At 41.3% G+C, this 23,437-nt stretch overlaps 1 protein-coding gene across 3 annotated transcripts in view; it reads right to left on the bottom strand.

Annotated features, from left to right (window-relative positions):
- The window catches only part of TNRC6B (trinucleotide repeat containing adaptor 6B), a 286,705-nt gene that overhangs the window by 187,637 nt on the left and 75,631 nt on the right, over window positions 1-23,437 (bottom strand). For 2 of the 3 annotated variants that reach the window (XM_066358478.1, XM_066358477.1), the window contains exons 2-3: window positions 18,476-18,549; window positions 11,316-11,406 (exon numbers count right to left, since the gene is read on the bottom strand). In XM_066358478.1, the coding sequence (XP_066214575.1) occupies window positions 11,316-11,360 (45 nt within the window). In that variant the 5' untranslated portion in view covers window positions 11,361-11,406; window positions 18,476-18,549. Of the gene's footprint in view, window positions 1-11,315; window positions 11,407-18,475; window positions 18,550-23,437 lie in introns of those variants that run through there. The other variant, XM_066358474.1, reaches the window with a different exon arrangement.

Here is a 23,437-nt window from a genome sequence, read left to right as displayed (position 1 = left end):
AAATTCTAATTCATCTTCATTAAGAAATATAATGGGGCCCTGGCCGGTTGGCTCAGTGGTAGAGCGTCAGCCTGGTGTGCAGAAGTCCTGGGTTCGATTCCTGGCCAGGGCACACAGGAGAAGCGCCATCTGCTTCTCCACCCCTCCCCCTCTCCTTCCTGTCTGTCTCTCTCTTCCCCTCCCACAGCCGAGGCTCCATTGGAGCAAAGATGGCCCGGGCGCTGGGGATGGCTCCTTGGCCTCTGCCCCAGGCGCTAGAGTGGCTCTGGTCGCAACAGAGCGATGCCCCGAAAGGGCAGAGCATCACCCCCTGGTGGGCAGAGCGTCGCCCCCTGGTGGGCGTGCCGGGTGGATCCCGGTAGGGCGCATGCGGGAGTCTGTCTGACTGTCTCTCCCGGTTTCCAGCTTCAGAAAAATACAAAAAAAAAAGAAATATAATGGAAGATTACATCAGCGTTGACTGGATACCATCCCAGGAATGCTGGTTTTTGCCTTTCAATTCACTTGTTCTTCTATGTGACCTACTTCCTCATCTATGGTCCTTATTATCCTAGTCTGAGAACTCAAGACCCAATGGAAATCAGTCCATAGGCTTGGCTAGGCTAATCAGATTCTTTTTATTCAGAGAAATTAAGTGTGAAGATAAAGATCTTCTGGTCTAGCCTCTACATTACCACCAGTTACTTAAGAGAGCAAACTGTAAAGTAAAATGCACAACTCATTCCCACACTTTAAAAATCTGTCATCTATTCCTGAAACTCCTTAGCTTACAATATAGTCTGGTTTCCACCATCTCCTCCTCTTTAACCTGGCACCGTGTGGGGGATTAAAGATGGCCCTAAATTTTCTTCCAGTCCTCCCATGGAAAGGTAGACTCTGTTTCTCCTCCCTTTTAATTTGGAGTAGCCCTGTGCCTTGTTTTAATTCAACAGAATTCAGAGAAGGTAAAGCTGTGTGACTGCTGAGGCTGGGCCTTAAGATACCTGCAGTTTCTGCATGGTTGGAATGCTCCCTTTAGGATTCCAGATGCCATGCTGTGAGAAACCCAAGCCATGTAGAGAGGTCATATGGAGGAGATCACTGATGTGCAGTCAACAGCCTCAAGCTGAGCTCCTAGCTCCCAGCCCTTTGAGTGAGCCATTTTGGACATTTCTGGCCAGTTAGGCCCCCAAATGACTGTAGCCCTTGCAAACACCACTTTGGAGCAAAAGAACTGCTCTACTGAGCCTGTTCGACCACAGAATTGTAAGAGGTAGTAAAAAGTTGTAGTGGTGTTTTTTAATATATATATGATTATATATTATGATTATATATAAAATCTTTCTTTAGAAGAGGTTCAGATTAACAGAAAAATTGTGAAATGTTCCCATATACCGTACTCTGAAGCCAGTTTCCTCTATTAACATCTTACCTTGCATTTGTAACAATTTGTTACATTTTTTACAATTAATAAACCAATATTGACACATTGTTATTAGCTAAAACTCATACTTTATTCAGATTTCTTTAGATTTTACATAATGTCCTTAATTCTATTCCAGGATTCCATCCAGGATTATCACATTATATTTAGTCATCATGTCTCCTTAGGCTACCTTTGGCTGTGACAGTTCCTTAGACATTTTTCATTTCCTCGACAGTTTCAAGAAACATTGGTCAGTAGGGCACCTTGCTACTGGGATCTGCCTGATGTTTTTCTTGTAATTACAGGGAATTAATAGATTTTTGGGAAGAAGACACTGAGATAAAGTACCATTTCATCACATCACATGAAAGTACAGACTATAAACACGACCTATAAACAATACCAACAATGACCGTGTTGGTATTGTTGGTATTGACCGTGATCACCTGGCTGAGATGGTATTTGTCAGGTTTCTCAGTGTGAAGCTACACTTAAAAGAGTGGGGAGTTATGCTCCACATCCTTGAGGGCAGAATATCTGCATGTATTATTTGAAATTCTTCCACACAGGGAATAGTGACAGTAGTTTTAAACACCTAAGTTTTGTGGTTTAACACACGGCAAGATATCCAAAATACACTCAAACCTTTTCACCATGCCCTGTCACACTTTACCACTTATGTATGCTGCATACAGTTCCTTCTGCTTTCAATGCTTCCCATTCCACCCACCTACCCATCAATCAGCCAATAAAAAACAGAAAACCCTATTCTTCCAACAAAATCCAACTCAGTGTTAACCATTTCACTGTGGAGCTTCGTTTAATCAAGAATTCACTGCTTTGACCTAACCCCCAAGGTACACAGTTGATACCACCCACTATCATGGCCCTTACCGTAGTCTAGTTACCTCCCTTAACTAGACTAAAAGTTCCCAACATGCAGAGACCATGCCTATGTAACTTTGCATGCCATAACTAGGACATCAGCACATACTAGGTGCCCCCTAAGTGTTTGCTGAATAATTAATTAAATGACTATAAAGGTGTATCATTTCTATAATATCTCAATTAGAAAGAATAAAACAGAAGGGACAATGTAAACAGCTACTGTCCATGATGTGTCAGTAAACCCAAACTAGGACTGAAATCTCCCCCATAATGTACAGTTTCACTATGTAAAGGCTAAATCAGGCATTAAGAAAATTGACCATTATACTCAATGAGTCAAAGCCACATATGAAAGATAAAATAGTATCTGTTTTCAGATCAGTTACAACATAGGCATATGAATACTAAATAAATTAGGTCACTTGAGTGTCTAAGTATATCAGACCAATGAAGTACACACCCCCAGCTTTGAATTTCCTGATATGGCATCAAAGACTTTTAGAGAACATAATTTTCACATTTAACTTCTGAAAGTGTGGAACAATAAAGACAGATTCATGGGTCATTGTCAGTTTTATTCCATTTTCTCTCTCACATACACAGCAGGGATATTAAACAAACCCTGAGGTGGTCCTTGGGGAAAATATTAAGAAATACTCACTGCTGCCCCAAAGAACAAATTCAGGGGCTTCTGAAGTTTAACACTGCAACAGCTCTGCTAACTTGTCTTCCTTCAGTATTTGCAATAGCATCTTTCATTAAAATAGCAGAACTCTCTTTGAGAAAGTGATCAGGGCATACAAAATTGCATTCTTCTCTTTTCTTTTTTTTTTTAAATTTAAAGGCAGGCTCCCACATGCACTGCTTCATTAGGATGTGTCTGGAGTCTTGACTACCCTACATTTCCTACAAACGGACCTTTAGAGCTTGTTTGAACGTTCTAGTGGGGGAGCGCAGCTACTCGTATACCCTTGACCGAAGAAAGACCCTTTCCTCTATCAGGGAAGGTCATCCTCTTCGACTGAGCACGCAGCCTCAGGAGGGACGCAAATGGAGTGGTGAGGGAGGAAGGAGACACCTGCCTAACCAGCTAGATCAGCCGAATCACCCTGGCGATCAATGGGGTGACAGATGATACAGCCAGATCTTCCTCACATCCACATTCTTTTTTTGTAAAAAATTTTATTGATTTGGGGGGGTGGGCAGGCTAGGAAAAGGAAGCATCAACTACTAGTAGTTGCTCATATGTGCCTTGGACTGGCAAGCCCAGGGTTTTGAATCAGTGACCTCAGTATGTGCCACCACAAGTCAGGCGAAAAATGGCATTCCAATGACCATTCAGGAGGAAAAAAGCTAATTCTAAACTAATGTGAAAGTTAACATTCTTATTCTTTTTCCTTTGTTTTTTTTTTTGTTTGTTTGTTTTTGCTTCCTCTTAAAATTCTTGGAGCTCCACGAATCAAAACGAAGAAAATCACAGTTCACTGAAACAACTCTGTGTGTCAGCATACAGCACAGTTCCTGGCACACAGCCGATACTCAAAAAAATATTTGCAGGATTAATGAAAGAAAGGGAGAAAGGAACAAAGATTTAAAAATAAGCACGATGGCCCTGGCCAGTTAACTCAGTTGGGTAGGACGTAGTCCTGAAATACCACAGTTGTGGGTTTAATCCCTGGTCAGGACACATACAGGAAATGAACAATGAATGCTCGACTAAGTGCTTCTCTTTCTTTGTCTTCCTACCTCTCTCTGTCTCTTTAAAATCAATCAATTAAAAAGGGGGGGGGGCCTGGCCGGTTGGCTCAGTGGTAGAGAGTCAGCCTGGCGTGCAGAAGTCCCGGGTTCGATTCCCGGCCAGGGCACACAGGAGAAGCGCCCATCTGCTTCTCCACCCCTCCCCCTCTCCTTCCTCTCTGTCTCTCTCTTCCCCTCCTGCAGCGAGGCTCCATTGGAGCAAAGATGGCCCGGGTGCTGAGGATGGCTCCTTGGCCTCTGCCCCAGGCTCTAGAGTGGCTCTAGTCGCAACAGAGCGACGCCCCGGAGGGGCAGAGCATCACCCTCTTGTGGGCAGAGCATCGCCCCCTGGTGGGCGTGCCGGGTGGATCCCGGTAGGGCGCATGTGGGAGTCTGTCTGACTGTCTCTCCCCGTTTCCAGCTTCAGAAAAATACAAAAATAAATAAATAAATAATAAATAAAAAGGGGGGGCCTGGCTGGTGGCTCAGTGGATAGTGTTGACCTGGCATATAGGTGTCCTGGGTTCAATTCCTGGTCAGGGCACACAGGAGAAGCAACCATCTGCTTCTTGTCCCTTTCCTCTCACCCTTATCTCACTCTTCTCCTCCCACAGCCAGTGGCTCGGTTGATTCAAGTGTGGCCCCCTGCACTGAGGATCGCTCAGTTGGTTCAAGCATGTCAGCCTCAGGTGCTAAAAATTGCTTGGTACTCAAGCACTGGCCCCAGATGAAGTTGTTGCATGGATGGATCCCAGTTGGGATACATGTGGGAGTCTGCCTCACTATCTCCTCTCATTTCACCTTAAAAAAAAAAAAAAAGCTGACCTTCAAAAAAAATAAACAAGGAAAAAATGGAAAGAACACTTATAGTTTATTTACTTATTTTTTTGTGACAGAGAGAGTCAGAGAAAGGGACAGATAGGGACAGACAGACAGGAAGGGAGAGAAATGAGAAGCATCGACTCTTTTTTGCGGCACCTTAGTTGTTCATTGATTGCTCTCTCATATGTGCCTTGACCAGGGGGCTACAGCAGACTGAATGACCCCTTCCTTGCTCAAGCCAGTGACCCTGGGCTCAAGTTGGTGAGCCTTGCTCAAACCAGATAAGCCCATGCTCAAGCCGGGGACATCAGGGCCCCAACCCGGGTCCTCCGTGTCCCAGTCTGGCGTTCTATCCACTGTGCCAGTGCCCAATCAGGCAAGAACACTTATACTTAATTGAAGAATTATCTATGACCAATCTATAGCAATCTTTAGAAGTCATCTTTTGCTTTTATCTTTCTAGCAGAGAAACAGTCCTCCTAAACTCAAGATCCAAGTGTACATACCCAAATTCTTGAAAAAATATATAATCCTTAGTCCATCTCTAAACTTAAACAAATACTTCTTTCAAAAAAACGGGAGGGAAAAAAGCTATGGAAGATGTTACACAGTTTCAGAAATTATTTCTTTAAAAGAAACATTAAAATTCATATTCTTCAAGATGACTTCCTTTACCAATCTTGTCTATATATAAGCCTCCCTGATTTTTACTTGTACAACACTAAAAACTGCATTGACCCTTTTATTTATTTATTAACTATTCTTAGCATCTTTTCTACAATTCCAAAATTCCCCCCTTTTTTTGTGACAGAGAGAGAGAGAGAGAGAGATAGAGAGAGACAGAGAGAGGGACAGATAGGGACAGACAAGAAGGGAGAGATGAGAAGCATCAGTTCTTCGTTGCATTTCCTTAGTTGTTCACTGATTACTTTCTCATATGTGCCTTGATGGGGGGGAGCCTATAGCAGAGTGGGTGACGCCCTGCTCAAACCAGTGACCATGGGGTCATGTCTATGATCCTACACTCAAGCCAGAGACCCCGTTCTCAAGCTGGTGAGCCCACATTCAAGCTGGATGAGTCTGCGCTCAAGCCAGCAACCTCGGGGTTTCAAACCTGGGTCCTCTGTGTCCCAGTCCAATGCTCTATTCACTGTGCCACTGCTTTCAGGCCAAAAATTTGTTCCTTAACAGAAAATCTAAACTCGTCATTTCAAGTCCTTAATCCTGCACTCTAAACTCTCCAAAATGACAATGACTTTTATTTCAGAGGCAGTATGGAGAAAAGCTGAACCTCACTGTCTTTCTTTGCTCTTCCAAATATCTCTCCACTATCAGTCAGGAAAGTCAGAAGGACAGAATTCAGGCCTGAGCTTAGGGGACCAGCCTCATTAATCCCTAGGTTTCATCAACCTCACAAATCTCAATAAATGAACCCTTTCTATAAATGCACTCTGCTTTACTCCACTCTTTTCTCAAACATACATGGGTCTCTTCCATTAAAAATAATTGTTTCACTTGAACTAGCCGCTTCCTTCTCACTGCTATTCTCTCTTTCATTTACTTCCAAATATCCTAAAATTGGGTGGTAGACTATATCCCCAACCCTTACTTTTTAATCATTTTTCCTTTTTAACCCATAAAACTTGGTTTCTCACCCTCTTACTCCTGAATATCATTAATAAGTTCTTTTTTTTTTTTAAGCTTTCTTGTTAACGCTGAGGTCTCTGGTTAAAAACTCTGGGCTTGCTTGGTCAAGGCACATATGGGAGTTGATGCTTCCTGCTTCTCCCTACCTTCTCTCCCCCCTCCAATAAAATAAATAAATAAAAATTTAAAAAAAAATCTTGTTTAAAAAAAATTTAAGCATATACAAAGAAAATATAAATGAACCCCTTACACACTCATCACCAAGCTTAAACAGCTGTCAACATTCTGTCATTCCTGTTTTATCTATACTTCCATTCATTCTTCATCCTTATTAGATTATTATTCTATTTTTTTTTTCAGGTAATATGTACCTGGACGTTGTAACTTTTATCATAATTGAAATTATAGCGGTGTAATTTTGACAAATGGATATATCTATACAACCTACACTCCTATCAGACATAGAACATCTCCATCTCCCCAGAAAGCTTTTATGTGTCCCTTCTCTTTAATTAGTTCTTTAAAAAAAAGTTCAGATGTCTTTTCTCAATTACCAAACTTCTTGGCTTCTTGGCCACATCTGACAGTACTGACTATGCCTTTTTCTTGAAATTTGCCTCTTGATTTCTATGATGCAGAAGTAGTCCAATTCATCCTCAAGTCACGTCAGTTCTACTTCCAAAATACACCTCGAGTTTGTCTTGATCCACTTCTAATGCCACTACACTAATCCAGGCCATTATCTTCTCTCTCACCTGGATGACTACAACTGACTTCTCCCTGTTTCCTGCCTCCACTCTTGCCTCTCTCCAATCCAGAGGGATCTTTTAAAAACATAAATCATATCATGTTACTCTCCAACTCTGCCTTCAATCACTTCCCAGTGTACAGAGAATAAATTCACATTCTATACCATGACCTTCGAGTCCTTCCAAGGTGTCTGCCACTCTCTGTAACCCGCTATTACCACTTGGTCACATGGGACTTCTGATAGTTCTTGGAAGAAGCCAAGGGCTTTTGAAGCTGTTTCTCCCAAGTAAACACTGTTTCAGCTCTTTATGTAGCTGGGTCCCTCATCCTTCAACTCTTAGCTGACATGTCACCTTCTCAGAGAGGCGTCATTGACTACCCTAAGCTTGTCCTCCCAGTCACCCTATATTATATTACTTTATTTTCTACGTAGTACTGACCACAATCCATAATTATCACCTTTATTTATATTTGTTTCTCTCAGTAAAATATAATCACTTTAAAAGGAAGAACCATGTCTTTTTCATTCATTGTTGTATCCTCTGAAAACATATACCGGTACTCAATAATTATTTATTGAAAAACTGGATTTATCATAAATCACCATGTTTTACAGAAAATTCCCCACTTATTTTTTTACGAAACCAGCTACCTTTCCTGACTTCTTTCTGTTAGCAGACAACCACAAATTATATCACCATAGTACTATGATGAATTCCCGCATTAATATCTAACATTCCAAATATAATAAGGTTTCAAACAAAGAAAAGCATAAGAAAACCATAAAAACATAAATTAAACTAAGACTGATGAAGCTGAATTAAACTAAGACTGAAAAATCTAATTCCTGATAACAGAAGCCTCTACTTAATGAAAGTATAAAAAGTGTTCTTTTATTTTTTAGTCAAATTGATTCTAACCTGAAAAGCTATTCAATCATTTAAAAATCAAGAAAGCCACTCTTTTTTTTCTCAAAAAGGTGAAAAGTAAGTTTATGACACAATAAAATATTCAATATTGGTCTAATTACATGCTTGCCAACTTCCAATTCCAACTTAACTTTCCAGGGAGAGAATTAGCCAGAGAATCCAAGAGTCCAGTCTTCCTTAACATTATATGTCATTAGTAATTAATAAATTAGAATCTGAGTGTCTATTGTCTATGTACACTTCAGAAATCCTGAGGTCTGTGTATTTTGGGTGTCTATTTATGTATGTCTTTGTGTGTTTGGGGGAGATTCCTAGAGTGTGTCTATCTCAGATTCTGACTAACTCTAAATGAGATTCTGATGAAAGTCTACAGGCTTTTGTTTTGGCTACAGAAAGAAGGAAGAGTTCTGGTGAGGTGGGAAAAAAACAAACATGCAGACAGGATAATATCTATTCCTCTACTCAACCCATGGACTATAGAGAGGGAGAGAGTCAGAAAGAAGCAAAAAGAGCTGTTTTCACAAGGGACCCCAAGACTCAGAGCACAAGTAGTACTTCTCTGAAGCCCTGTCAACAAAGTACAACAGAGCAAAGAAGAAAGTAGCCTCTCTAAAACTCAGTGAAGCATTGCCTAAGACCTATGGGCAGAGAGAACTTTCTGATGGGAACTCACAGATACTTTTTACTTGTCTTTAAAAAAAATAATTTATTTTTGTGAAATTCACATAACACAAAATTAACCATTCTAAGGTGGACAATTCAGTGTCTGTCATCTGGTATATTCACAATGTTGTACAATCACCACCTCTATCAAGCTCCAAAACATTTTCATTACCCCAGCAAGAAACTCTGCATCCATTAGTAGTTATTCCTCCTTTTCCATTTTCCCCAAAACAACCCCTGGCAAACATCAGTCTGTGTTCCATCTCTGTGGATTTATATATTCTGCATATTTCATATAAATGGAATCATATAATATGACCTTTTGTGCCCAGCTTCTTCATAGAACATGATGTTTTGACAGTTCCCAGTAACATTTTGACACCTTTCCACTTTTGCTCTGCTGAAGGAATAAGCCTTCCTACAGAGACTGCTAGTAGCAGGGGAAGCAGAACAAGGACTCCCCTGAGAAGGGTCCAGGACAGCAGATAATGCTACCTGTGCTGGGCACTGCTTTGGACACAGTGTGAGACACCCTCAGATCTCCCAGGAAGGACTAAAGACAACTTTGAAAGGAGAAAGAAGGAGGTGAAGTGAAGGTGATACTGAGGGTCCCATATGACCAGGCAGAGAAAGAACCAAGCAGATTCAGGACAAAGAAGCAGATGTAGAGAGGTCTATGTAAATACACAATTAACTATATATGAGGTTTGACAATGACAATAATCACTAAAGCTTTAACTTGAAAAACCAAACAAATTACCACTTTAAAATTTATAATAAAAAATATCTAAAAATGCCCTGCCCAGATAGCTCAGTTGGTTAGTGTTGCTCCAAAGCATAGAGGTTGTTGGTTCGATCACCAGCCACAGCACATACAGGAACAGACTGATGCTCATGTCTCTCTCCCTCTCCCCCTCCTCTCTCTCTAAAATCAATAATTTTTTTTTTTTTTTTTTTTTTTTTTTGCATTTTTCTGAAGCTGGAAACAGGGAGAGACAGTCAGACAGACTCTCGCATGCGCCAGACCGGGATCCACCTGGCACGCCCACCATGGGGCAACACTCTGCCCACCAGGGGGCGATGCTCTGCCCATCCTGGGCGTCGCCATGTTGCGACCAGAGCCACTCTAGTGCCTGGGGCAGAGGCCACAGAGCCATCCCCAGCGCCCGGGCCATCTTTGCTCCAATGGAGCCTTGGCTGCGGGAGGGGAAGAGAGAGACAGAGAGGAAGGCGCGGCGGAGGGGTGGAGAAGCAAATGGGCGCTTCTCCTATGTGCCCTGGCCGGGAATCGAACCCGGGTCCTCCGCACACTAGGCCGACGCTCTACCGCTGAGCCAACCGGCCAGGGCCAATAAATATTTTTAAATGTCTAAAAAATAATCAGTAATGCCTCTGTGCAACAGGAATAAGGGATTACAACTTGCATAACACATTAAAAGATAAAGTACTAGCATCCTACAAATTAATCACTAAATGCTCTATAAGTTCAGTAAAATATGTTTGTTTGTTGGGTTTTTTTTGTACTTTTCTGAAGCTGGAAACGGGGAGGCAGTCAGACAGACTCCCGCATGCACCTGACCGGGATCCACCCGGCACGCCCACCAGGGGGCGATGCTCTGCCCATCTGGGGCGTCACTCTGTCGCGACCAGAGCCACTCTAGCGTCTGGGGCAGAGGCCAAGGAGCCATCCCCAGCGCCCGAGCCATCTTTTGCTCCAGTGGAGCTTCGGCTGCAGGAGGGGAAGAGAGAGACAGAGAGGAAGGAGAGAGGGAGGGGTGGAGAAGCAGATGGGCGCCTCTCCTGTGTGCCCTGGCCAGGAATTGAACCCGAGACTTCTGCACGCCAGGCCGACGCTCTACCACTGAGCCAACTGGCCAGAGCCAGTAAAATATGTTTTAAATTTATCATGTAGCATAACAAAAATAAATATTAATAAGAAAAAATATTGGCTCAGTGGTAGAGCGTTGGCCTGGTGTGCAGGGGACCCGGGTTCGATTCCTGGCCAGGGTACATAGGAGAAGCGACCATTTGCTTCTCCACCCCCACCCCCTCCTTCCTCTCTGTCTCTCTCTTCCCCTCCCGCAGCCAAGGCTCCATTGGAGCAAGGATGGCCCGGGCGCTGGGGATGGCTCCTTGGCCTCTGCCCCAGGCGCTAGAGTGGCTCTGGTCGAGGCAGAGCGACGCCCCGGAGGGGCAGAGCATCGCCCCCTGGTGGGCAGAGCATCGCCCCTGGTGGGCGTGCCGGGTGGATCCCGGTCGGGCGCATGCGGGAGTCTGTCTGACTGTCTCTCCCTGTTTCCAGCTTCAGAAAAATACAAAAAAAAAGAAAAAATACCTCAATCTAAGGGTAAGGTCTAACTTTTAATCAAGCTAATTTCTAAATTCACCTACAACAAAACACTCACTCCACTCATCCACTGCCTCTGTTGTTTAACTTCTACTCAAATTGTTTGCACCTTTAGTAATTCACTGACCTTGGAACCGCTTTCTTCCGATACTTCTCCCTCATTGGTTTGCATGGGAACAGACTCTGTGCAAAATTCTGCAGAAACACACAAATACTGCCTAAAAAAGGTAGGAAGAGAAAAATACGTAAGAATTTCAGTTCAACATTTGTTTTTTCAAAGATTAGTTTGAAATTGTGTTATGGAGACCATAGATACTGTGAAGCAACAACCTTAAGAAACGTGTGTGCATGTGTCTGTATATACATGTGCATCTGAGGTAGAGAGAGACTCTTCCCTCCCTTAGGGCAGGACAGTAGCAAAGGTTTAAGACATTGGAGTATTGAACAATTATAGTTTTCCTGTTTTTATTTTACTTCTGGCAGAAGTGATAGTGAAAATATTCAGTAATTCATACAGTACAAATACTGACCTGTCAGAAAGGATGCCCACATCTAAGGGAAGCAGCTGACCAATTGCTATGTGGCAGCCAGTCATATTGCCTGGATATTAAGCTAGGCTACTAAAATTGGCTGAGTTTCTTGGGTTTATAATTTATAGTCAACATTCATGGTATTTTATAACTGAAATTAAGGTGTACTCTTATGATTGGTCCTGCTTGTTTAATTTTAAGAAAATTTGCTTAATAAACTAAATGTCAGGGTTTTTTCTTCTTTTTTTTAATCTATTTTTATATTAGAACAGGCTATTCATAGGGCACGACAATAAAAAGTAGTCATTTTCCCTCTAAGAATGAAGTGAGTCAAATAAAAGTTTATTAAAATTTTATTAATTAGATAAAGTGTCGACCTGGAACGCTGAGGTCACTGGTTTGAAACCCTGAGTTTGGCTGGTCAAGACACATATGGGAGTTGATGCTTCCTGCTCCCTCCCACCTTCTCTCACTCCTCTAAAATGAATAAATAAAATCTTTAAAAATTTTTTTAAATTTTATTAAAATGTACCAAAAGGAAACAACTATGATTATGCAACATTCAAATTAATTCATTAAATACATAATTATTGAGGAATCATTACTCAAACTAACACAAAATTCTATTATAATGCAGGTATGAATATTTTAAAACATTTCAAATCTTTAAAAGGCTCATAGCTACAAAATATAAAAGCTAAAAAGACGCTTGATGAGTATCTTTCTTGTATGCAGAGAAATCTCTGTGAATGCAGCAGCCTGGGGCCCTGGTGATCTGATGCTGGTAACAGGCTTCTCACTAACCAGCCCCAGGACCTGAGGCCAAAAAGGCAGGTCCAGGAATGCTTCCTCATCAGGTGGGTGGGAAAGGGGTACCAGAATATCTACTATGAGGTTTTTGGGGAACTAATGTGTATTTATCTAATGTAAAATGTAAAACAGGTACAGTGGAAGCTCTCTCAGTCAACCTCTATTCTCTCAATCCAGATGAACTGACATTGCCCATTCCCTCCAGAAACATGATCCTCACAGCAGGTGAAACAGGCTTTATCTATATAGTTGTTTTTGACGCTCACCTGTTTATGACACTTATACAAAAACAAAAATGCTCTCTCTATGAAAATTAAATTGCTAGCACTAGAAAAACTCAATTAACATGTCTAAAAAGGTACGGTATGCAAACTGCTTCACAAATATCTTTAAGTTCTCATTCTACTTTACTGATACAGAGATTGTATTTCGTAGCTGATGCATCATAGGCATAGCTGATCAAGAAAGGCACCCCAATTATGTGCCGTTTCCATTTGAATGTGCTGGGAAAAATGAATGCTTCCTCCCTCTCCCAAGGTTCACTCCTGGCTCCTCTCCACCTCCACACACACTACCCCAGAAGAGGTACAGGATCTTATCTGAAAGGTGAGTTCAGAAGGAGAAACAAGATATGTGAGCTCTCTCTTCTTTTTGGAAGCCAGCTGTCCCCAAGGAGCATGAATTCTCCTCTGCTCCCGTCCCTATCAATGCAGGCTGCTCACAATTACCTGTGACTAGATAAGTCTGATGAATTCTGAGGTTCAGTGTTAAAAAGTCCACTTGCCTGTAGATGTAAGCTGTATTCTCCAGTTTAACTTCATTTAAAATAGAGATATTTTGGTCTCCCAAATGCCTTTCTATCTTATTTCTCAATTGGGATAATATTCAGCCAAGGGAAAAAGAGTACAATTTATTGGCTCTCTCACAGACCCTAATACCTACTGCATGAGACTAGAGTCTTCATAAACAGACATGAAGTATAATTTTGGGAATAAAATACATGTAGAATTTCTGAGGCTTCTGTTAGAACCAGGACTTAGGGTCTTGGTCTTTTTTGAGGGGGTCAAGTGTTTTGACCTTGAAGAGGTTTATATTAGGACACATAAGTTTTTACAGTTGTACACTAGCTTTTAACTATTGAAGTTTATATTAGAAGCCAAATTAGAAGTTTATAAATGACAGGCCACACTATATTTTTACTTCAGTGGTGACTGTAGTTATGGCAACTTTGTCTTCAGATAGTGGCTGTTTCTATAGAGACAGGCTGTGTGCATTGGCACATAAGCCTTTAGCAAAGGCTTTGGAGGCTCTGCTGGCCTCAGCAAAGAAATAAACCACAGTCAGACCATGGTGGTGGCACTAAAAGCACATCTGAATGTCAGCTGCACAAGTGGTCTCAGCACACATTGGCCACTCTGGTTTAGCAAGCAAATGCTAGCTATGCTAGCCTCAACAAAGAGAATAGGGCATTAGCAGGCTTGGGTGACTTCAAAGTATAGAGGCTGCTGCCTGACCTTGAATTATGCAGGCACAGCTTTCCTAAGCAGGCATAGCTGAGGCAAAGATTAGACTTTAGGAAAAAAAGACTTTCTTCATACAAGTCTTTTAGATATTAGCAAGTAGAACAATGATCTGATGCATATAAACTACAAGGCAGATGAATTTCAAATAGCATACAAGCTACAAAATCAGTGAACTTCTGTTTTAATTGTTTGTGCTAGGCTTACATAGGCAATTCACAGGGGAAATGAAAATTAAGAGATTTCTCACTATACTTCATAGAAGGAAGGAAAGAAGAGAGGGCAAAGGGAGGCTGGAAGGGAGAGAGGAAGAACAGAGGCAGGCAGGGAGGGAGGGAGGGAACTTATAGAGCGGGGTCGGGAACCTTTTTGGTTGAGAGAGCCATGAACGCCACCTATTTTAAAATGTAATTCCGTGAGAGCCATATAATGACCCGTGTACATTACGCATTATCCAATAAAAATTTGGTGTTGTCCTGAAGGACAGCTGTGATTGGCTCCAGCCACCCACAACCATGAACATGAGCGGTAGGAAATGAATGGATTGTAATACATGAGAATGTTTTATATTTTTAATATTATTATTTTTTATTAAAGATTTGTCTGTGAGCCAGATGCAGCCATCAAAAGGGCCACATCTGGCTTGTGAGCCATAGGTTCCCGACCCGTTATAGAGGAAGGGAGAAAGGTTGGTAACTACAAAACTCTAGATTTTGCAAAAAGGAGGTACTATTTCAAATATTTATTTACTTAAATATTTAAAAGAGAAGGCAGTGTACATTAGTTGAATGTTTTCCAGACATGGTAAAGGCAGAGTTCCAAATTTAACCACTTGTTGGCCAATAGTTCCAAATTGGGTGGCAGTGTCCAAGTCATAGATTCTGGACACTAGCATAGACTAACTGGGTATCTTATCTTGGCAAGGCTCAAACCAGGAGGATTTCACCCATCTTCTTCTCTCTCTCAGATACCAATGTGTCTCTGTTACAATTTTTGGCAATACTGAGTATTATAGTCAGGAAACATAACTTTATCAGAAATATACCTCTAGGTCTGGAGGTAGGCTTACTTTTAGAATTTGGTGCTTTCAGGGACAGTGCTGGAAAGATTTTGTTTAGTCTTGGAATTCATATGATTTGTATACTGATCCATTTTAGAATCTTCTGGGGATAAATCTATTCATGTTTCCAAGAGAAGACCTGAAAGAATAGTAGTTGGTAGTGGGGGGTTGTCCTCATGAGAGTGGGAATAGGATAGTCCTAACACCACTTCTGCCCTAAAGGAGATAGGCACGCTTCAGCTGAGTCACATTTACTGCTAAGAGACAAAAGCTGGCAAGTGCTAGAAGAGGAAAACTTGTTATCCACTCTTGATGCTTCCCTCCATGTGGGGTAATATCAGTTTTTCCCCTATTCCTGGTGTTATACCCCTGGACTCCTGCTGTCAGGGGTATAGTGACTGGTCTGATCAAGAGCCTAGAAGAGGAAACTGCTTGTAGAGTCCAGCCCTTCTCTCCCCTTTCCCCTTGGGGGTCCCTATTCTGCTCTGCTCCTTCCTTCCTTCTAGAAGGTAGGTCTATCCCCAGAGTAGTGCTGCTGGGTGAGAAAACCTGTTAAGTTCTGGAGTTTAGTATCAGAAAGCCAACTGGCCCTTACAGATGAGTCAGTTCTCCTATGTCAACTTACCACAAAAGTGAATTTTTTATCTCTGCCTGCCCTACTCCTCCATCCTCTATTTCCACTGGTTCAGAACTTGGGCAGGAATAGAATATTATTTATTGGGTCCCCTTCAATGCCAACTTATATCTGAAGCTTAACTTCTTCAGAATTAAGTTCACTTTTCAGTGTCAGTCTTACCTTCCCAATTATCCCATTACCATAATATTGATAACATACTTTTACTTCATAAGCTTTTTAGCTCCATTTCTAGTTACTCCTAATGCACACTCTCCACTTCAGTGAGACAAATCTTCTTTCTAGCCTGACCTGTGGTGGTGCACTGGATAAAACATCAACCTGGAATGCTGAGGTCACCAGTTCAAAAACCTGGGCTTGCCTGGTCAAGGCACATATGAGAAGCAACTGCAACTTTCTCTCTTTCTCCTAAAATCAATAAACAAAGTCTTTAAAAAAAAATCTTCTTTCTATTCTCTCCACACCTGGGTAATCCCCACCTATGCAGTCCATACCCCATTTGAAATCCCTTCCCTTCACCATCCACATTTCCATCCTTCTAATATCCAGTCAATTTGTATTTCTAAAAATTTTTCCGGATCAACACTATATAATCTGCTTACTTACTATATGTCATATCAATAACTATTTTTTATTTGTCCTTTATTTAATTTACTCTCATTCTTTTGTTGTTTTAGAACTGCTGTTAATATTTTTAATGTTTTTCCTGAAGAAATCTTGATGACACTCTTGTTTGAAGGAATATCTTACAGTTGTGTCTCAAGTTCTAGGTCAGCTTTACTGTCCTTTGGACAAACTGAGAGGAGAATCAGGCAATGCAAAAGTATATATTGAAGGTAGGGGTCCCATCTGGGAAGTGACATAGCGTCCAGTGTATTGGTGCTAATAGAGTGATGAAAGAGTCAAGACAAAGTCCACTTATGTGAAAATTAACTGAAGGGGTGAACAAGTGGTGGCAAAGCTGTCAAAGATGATGTGACAATACAAGCATTTCATTTCTGCTTCAGCACATCATTTCACCTCAGAGCTGTCATCAGTTTGCCATACACAGTAAGTGACAGATAGTTGTGGCCTGGCACAGAGCTTTAGCACATACAGAACAGGACTCAACAAATGTTAATGACTAAATATGAATACTGTCACACAGCATTTGTACTAGATCTCTCTATACATTGGCAAATACATATGCTAATATTTCCAAAGCCCTCCAGAATCCAGCCCTCACCTTTATCTCCAGTGTCATTGGCCAGTCCTCTTTGCTCCTTCTGTTCCAGCCATACTGAACTACTTGTAAGCTTCAGAAATGTGCCAGATTGTTTCAGGGTTCCCTGTTTTTGTTCATATTATTCCCTCCCCTGATACTCCTCATCAAGCAGCTTTAAAAAGTATTTCCTGATCCATCTCTAGGTAGAATGGATGATTCTTTCCTCAGTGTTTCCAGTGGACCTTGTTTGAATACTAGTATAGGAACTGTAACTTTATGAAATTTATTTGCTTGTGTAGCTGCCTTCCCTATTACTGTCAACCCTTTGATGCCAGACACTCCATCTCAATAATCTCTATATTCAGAGTTTACTTAAACCCTGTGCACCTGTATTTAATAGGTATTCAATAAATTTCTATGTAAGACTAACTAAAGTCCTTTTCAATTAAAACTGTAACAGATATCAATTCAATATATATTTCCTAGATCCCAATGACATGCCAGATGGTGCTGGACCAATGTGATACAGTACAATAAGCATTGGTTTTGAAGGGGAAAAATCATAACTCTTTGAAACTTACTAGCTGTACACTACTTTGGGCAAATTAGTTAACTTTCTAATCTTCATTATTTTAATCCAAAAAATAGAGGAGGTGTTATAAGTATTAAATTAAATAATATATGTATAGCATTAAGTGTCCAGGAGTAGCCAACAAGCACTAAAAAAAAAACAGTTCCTTTTCAAGAAGTCTCAAAAGGTTTATAGATTAGTAAAAGAGTCATAACAGAAATAAATAACTGTAACATAAAATAATGAATATTTTGTTACTGTAATAACAGGTGTTCTGAGAACACAGATGAAAAAAGAAATTCTGCCAAGAGAGTCTGGAAGAAGAGGACAACAGGAAAGATACAAGATGGAAGACTGGACAGTTGTGTTCTTCTCCCCTCTTTTAAACTCAAAGCAAAGAGCAAAGCACCAAGCAAGGTACAAAGCTGTGACAAAGAACTAAATATCTGAGAAATAGAAAAAGGGTTACAGATGGGGGTTCAGTAAAAAAAGAAGCCAGATACAACTGCAAGTAGGTAGGTGTTGAAGGGGTTTGTAGGATGACATCAGCAGCAACAGGGAGCCATGAGAGCTGTTTAAGCAAAGAAATGACATAAGTAAATCTACAATTCAGAAAGCTGTCTCTGGCAGAATGTGGACTACAGACTGCAGCAGGGACAGACTAGGGGCAGAGAAGGTAGGAACACGCTCACATAAAATTGTGGAATTGCTAAATCTCAATAACAAATTCCAGCTTTATGAAAGGATGAGGCACCAAATGTCAGTATCAATAAAAATACAAGTGCTTTTCAAAGGGACCTACCAAAGTAGAAATACAAAGGGCTGATGTGATAAACACTTTAAATACCCTTCTGTAAGAATTCTGAAAAGGAGCAATGAGTCAAAATGTACTTGTCTTCTTTTTAAGATGAAGGCTCTCATTGCCAATACCTGGTAGAGAGAAACTTTAAAAACTTACCTTTGACCGTATCCTGGGGCAACACACGCCCGTGAAGATGAATTTAGACTACATTCAGTGCAAAAACCAAAACCCTGAAAAGACAGAAAAATCACAATGAGCCATACACTCATAACAAACACCATGCCAAGTGAAAGAGCACAAGTTCAGAATTCAGGCAGCCTCATACCAATCCAGGCTTCTCCATCTACCAGCAACTGACTCTCTGGCTAACGGCCTAACCTGTCAAGCCTCAGCTTCCTCATTCAACACTGGGAACAATAACAGCATCTTCCTTAGAGGGATTTTTGGAAGTTAATATATGTGTAAACCACTTAGTACAGAGCACCACCAACCACATGCTCAATAAAGGCAAGTGGTTATTAAGAATGTGAACTGAAATATGAACCACTTGCTGAAGAAACATTAAAACTTATACCTTTACTATTTATTTCACTTTATTTTTTACCAGAAAAATACCAATTGCCCTTTCAACTTCTCCATTTGATATGATGTTTCATAATCAGTTTAGATTGAATACATCCCAAACAACCCTCTTTATCCCCCACCCAGACCTCCTTCTCCATCTCTACTGTCTCATTCAAGGGTACCATCCTCCACCCATTTTCTGGACAGAACATCAGATTCATCGTGGATTTTGCACGCTACCCAGGTCCTCTGAGAGTCCATCAACAGGTCTTGTCATTTCTGCTTTCACAATATGTATCTCAGATCCACCCACAATTCTTCATTTTTATTGCCATCATCATTTTTTACTTGTGGAGGCCTCTTAGCTGGCCTCCCAGAGCCTATTCTTGTTCTTCCCCCATCCATTCTCAAATAATGGCTGGAATGGCCTCTTCTTTTTTCTTCTCTTCCAAGTGAGAGGATGGGAGATACAGAGAAAGACTTCCACATGTGCTCCCACTGAGACCCACCTGGCAAGCCTTGTCTGGGGCCGATTCTCTGCCCATCTGTGGCCATGCTCACAACCAAGCTATTTTTAGCACCTGAGGTAGATAGAGGCTTCACAGAACCATCCTCAGCACCCAGGGTCGATGAGCTTGAACCAATCGAGCCATGGCTGGGGTGGGGGGGAGGGCAGATGGTTGCTTCTCCTGTGTGCCCTGATCAGAAATTGAACCTGGGACATCCACACGCTGGGCTGACACTCTACCACTGAGCCAACCGGCCAGGGCCTAGAATGGCCTCTTCAAAATCAAATCAGATCATAACAAGTTGCTACTAAATGCAGTGAAACATTTATTTCAAGATGGAATGTCTCTTAATATATACTATATATGAAATACATGTCTATTTACCTGTGAATGTACAAATATATAAATATATGAAATGATAGCCATTTATTAACCCTTTTAGTACAAACATTCATGTACGTCCTTGTGCCTCCTGACCATCGAGAGTACATCGATTTATTTTAAAAATATGTAAGGCAACATTAAAAAAAGGTAAATGTATGTTTTTCTTGTTTCCATAAATTGGTTATCAAACAAACATGATTTTAAGTTAATAAAACTATAACTGGAACTAATTTCATTTTTTTTTTTTAATTTTTTTTTTTTTTTGTATTTTTCTGAAGCTGGAAATGGGGATAGACAGTCAGACAGACTCCCGCATGCGCCCGACCGGGATCCACCCGGCACGCCCACCAGGGGCGACACTCTGTCCACCAGGGGGCGATGCTCTGCCCCTCCGGGGGGTCGCTCTGCCGCGACCAGAGCCACTCTAGCGCCTGGGGCAGAGGCCAAGGAGCCATCCCCAGCGCCCGGGCCATCTTTGCTCCAATGGAGCCTTCGCTGCGGGAGGGGAAGAGAGAGACAGAGAGGAAGGAAGGGGGGGGGGTGGAGAAGCAAATGGGCGCTTCTCCTATGTGCCCTGGCTGGGAATCGAACCCGGGTCCCCCCCCCCCCGCACACCAGGCCGACGCTCTACCGCTGAGCCAACTGGCCAGGGCCACTAATTTCATTTTTTGAAGAAAAAAAAAACTCCTGGGGGTCAGTGAGCATAAAAAAAACTCACTACTCAGAGGGTTAATAGACATTTAGAGATCCCAGGGCAGTCCCTTCATTTTACAATGGCAAAAGCAAGTGTCAAAAGGATATTCTGCTCAAGGTTGGACCTCTGTGTGTGTGTGAAGGTGGGCAAAACAATACTGGACAAACCTGGCAGAAACTTATCTGTGGTAAGTATCCACACTGTGTCAGAATGCCTGCCACTATTTGGAAGTTGGCCTCTTAGTTACACAATCAATGTTTCTGTCCAAGAAAGTACATTCCATTCCCCATGGCTACAGACTGTCAATTACAGTGTTAGTCCCACATTATGTCACAATGTTTGAGGTAGTACTTCAGTGAAACTTGAAAACATTTTGCTGCCCCCTCTTCTGTCATTATCTCTACATTAGCTTTTTTTTTTTAACAATGTTTGAATAAATCTCAGATGCAATTGTGCTGTAATGAGTACTAGTAATACTTTAATTATCCCTATCTTCCTACTATACACACTGCTGTTTCAGCAATCTTCTGAAAAGCAAATCTGACCTCTTGAGAATATCACTTCCAAAATTTACTCAAGAACTATCCATTACCTTTGGGGTAAAATACAAGATCTCTCTTAGCTACATCATTACTTCACACTTTTTTAACATGGACCACACATAGTTTCTTTGCCCACAATATATGCTCTGATGTCTCTGGGGGTCCTGTGTCCAATTCCCTTCTACTCCTCTTTTAAGATTTGCCTCAAGTTTTGTCTCCTGAAATTTTCTGTACCCATCTTGGCTGCACCAAGTGTTCTTCTTTTGGGGTATACCATATAATACTGATTATATCCATAGGTCTGTTTCCTTCATGCAACAGGAGCTCATTGACAATAAAAACTATCTATGTCTTACACATCTTTGAATTTGGTATCAGGTAGAAGTTTAATAAACTAAGCTGAACTGAACCCTGATGTGATCCCTATAACCTAGTACTTTAACATGGATGCTTCCCCATTAAATGAGACAAGGGAAAGTGGAAGAAGCTAGCTATAACTTCCAAGATGGGTCTGGCCCTCATGGAAAATGTGAAATATGTGGTTATGTGTGCCCCTTGCACTTCAGAGACAGATTGGATTCTTTAATTTTTTTGTCAACCACAGACTATTAAGATAACAACCCTAATTTTCAGTTATCTATTCTGATAAGTTTATGCCCAGGCAAAACAGGACTGCTTCTCTAGACTTATCAGTAATCCAAATTCTGTACCAACTTCATAAAGTAGCTCAATAGTATGTATCTTGTTAACAGACAAGCTTAGTACACAGTGGCCAGCTTAGTCCTTTGCCTGCTTGGCAGCTGGGCATACAGTGAGAGAAAAGGAATTAAAACAGGAGAGGCAGGTGAGGGAAACTGGGCAGTGTTCCAAGTACTCTGGAAACCAGCTTCATTACTCTCTCTGCAGGGCTGTGAACCTCTGTATCAGATGTACTCATATTCAAGATAAACATAAAATTTAATTCTAAAATCATCATTTGAAATGGTCTAGTTAAAGTTATCTACAGCACTATTTTCCTTCTAAGGTATGAGTAATGGCAAATTCCTTCAAAACATCATTTTGAAATGTTCAGAACTATCTACTGTAACCCTGCTATCAGATCATGCAGAGCTGCAGCAGTAAACTATGTGAGCCACACCAGTCTTCTCTCTTCTCTTGCAGAGCAACCAGGTTGTCCTTGAACTTCACACATGGGTTGAAAAGGTTCAGTGGATCTTGGCCTAAATCAGTCCCTGGGACCTGATAAACTGCAAGTAGATCTCAAGAGTTCCTCCACAGTCAAGCACCTAACTAAACTCACAGGATGTGATTAGAACTGAATCTTTCCCTAGGGAATATGGCAAGTTGAGAGAAATACATATTTAATAAACTATATTTACTAATATCACCTCTGATAGGTAGGGTTTAATTTTCAAACATTATTACTTAGAATAATTCTTTTAAATTTAATTTAAATCTCCGTTCAGAAATTAAACCAATAGGGCCCTGGCTGGGTTGCTCAGTGGATAGAGCGTCATCCTGACATACTGAGGTCATGGATTCAATCCCTGCTAGGAGGCACATACAAAAAGCAACCAATGAGTGCACAACTAAGTGAAATAAGTCAATGTTTCTCTCTCTCTCTCTCTCTCCCTCTTTCTCTTTCAAATTAATGGAAAAATAAATAAATAAATTCAAGCAATATAGATAAGGCTGTCTTCTCTCACTCCACCCTGGTCTAGTCAGCATTCGTCACTATTTATCTGTCTAATATCCAGCATCATTCTTTTTTTCCCCCAGCATCATTCTTGGGGTGCAGTCTATTCAGAACATACTATAAATTTTTAATTGAGTCACAAAAAACTGACAATCCTGACTATGTCACTGGCAACTGGCCTAACTTCAAGCATGATGTCAGGGAAAAAAGTCTTAAGTGAAGCAGCAGATGTGAGAGAGGAGCAAAACACCAGAAAGGAGACTAGGAAGGCCATCCCAGGAGGCAATCATGGACCCAGAGGGCACCAAGGTCTAGCTCTATGAACAGCACACCCAGCCCAAGTGAAGGAGCCTATTTAGTTAAGTAACACAAATAATAATAACAAATGCCTAAGGAGCACTGCTAGAGGCAAATGGGTTTATTCATTCAGCCACCAATACACAAGATCTTTGCAGTTTCAGGTCACTTATACTTCAGTTCCACACTTGAAAATCTGTAAAAATGTTCAAGTCTATCCATTCCTAAAAACAGCCCCTTTAATCCTATAACCTTCTCAAGCTTTTGTGTCCTCCCTCCCCTTTCCTCTCCTAGTCAAGCTTTTTTAAAAAGAAGTTTTCATTGCCCTAGCCAGGTAGCTCAGTTGGTTAGAAGGTCACCCTGAAACGTCAAGATTGTGGGTTCAATCCTTGGTCACAGCACATACAAGAATCAACCGATGGCCTGACCAGG

This window comes from Saccopteryx leptura, chromosome 1 (genome assembly GCF_036850995.1).
Source record: "Saccopteryx leptura isolate mSacLep1 chromosome 1, mSacLep1_pri_phased_curated, whole genome shotgun sequence".
Classification (NCBI taxonomy): domain Eukaryota; kingdom Metazoa; phylum Chordata; class Mammalia; order Chiroptera; family Emballonuridae; genus Saccopteryx; species Saccopteryx leptura.
Note: the sequence above shows the minus strand (reverse complement) of the source record. Positions and strands in the feature narration are given on the sequence as shown.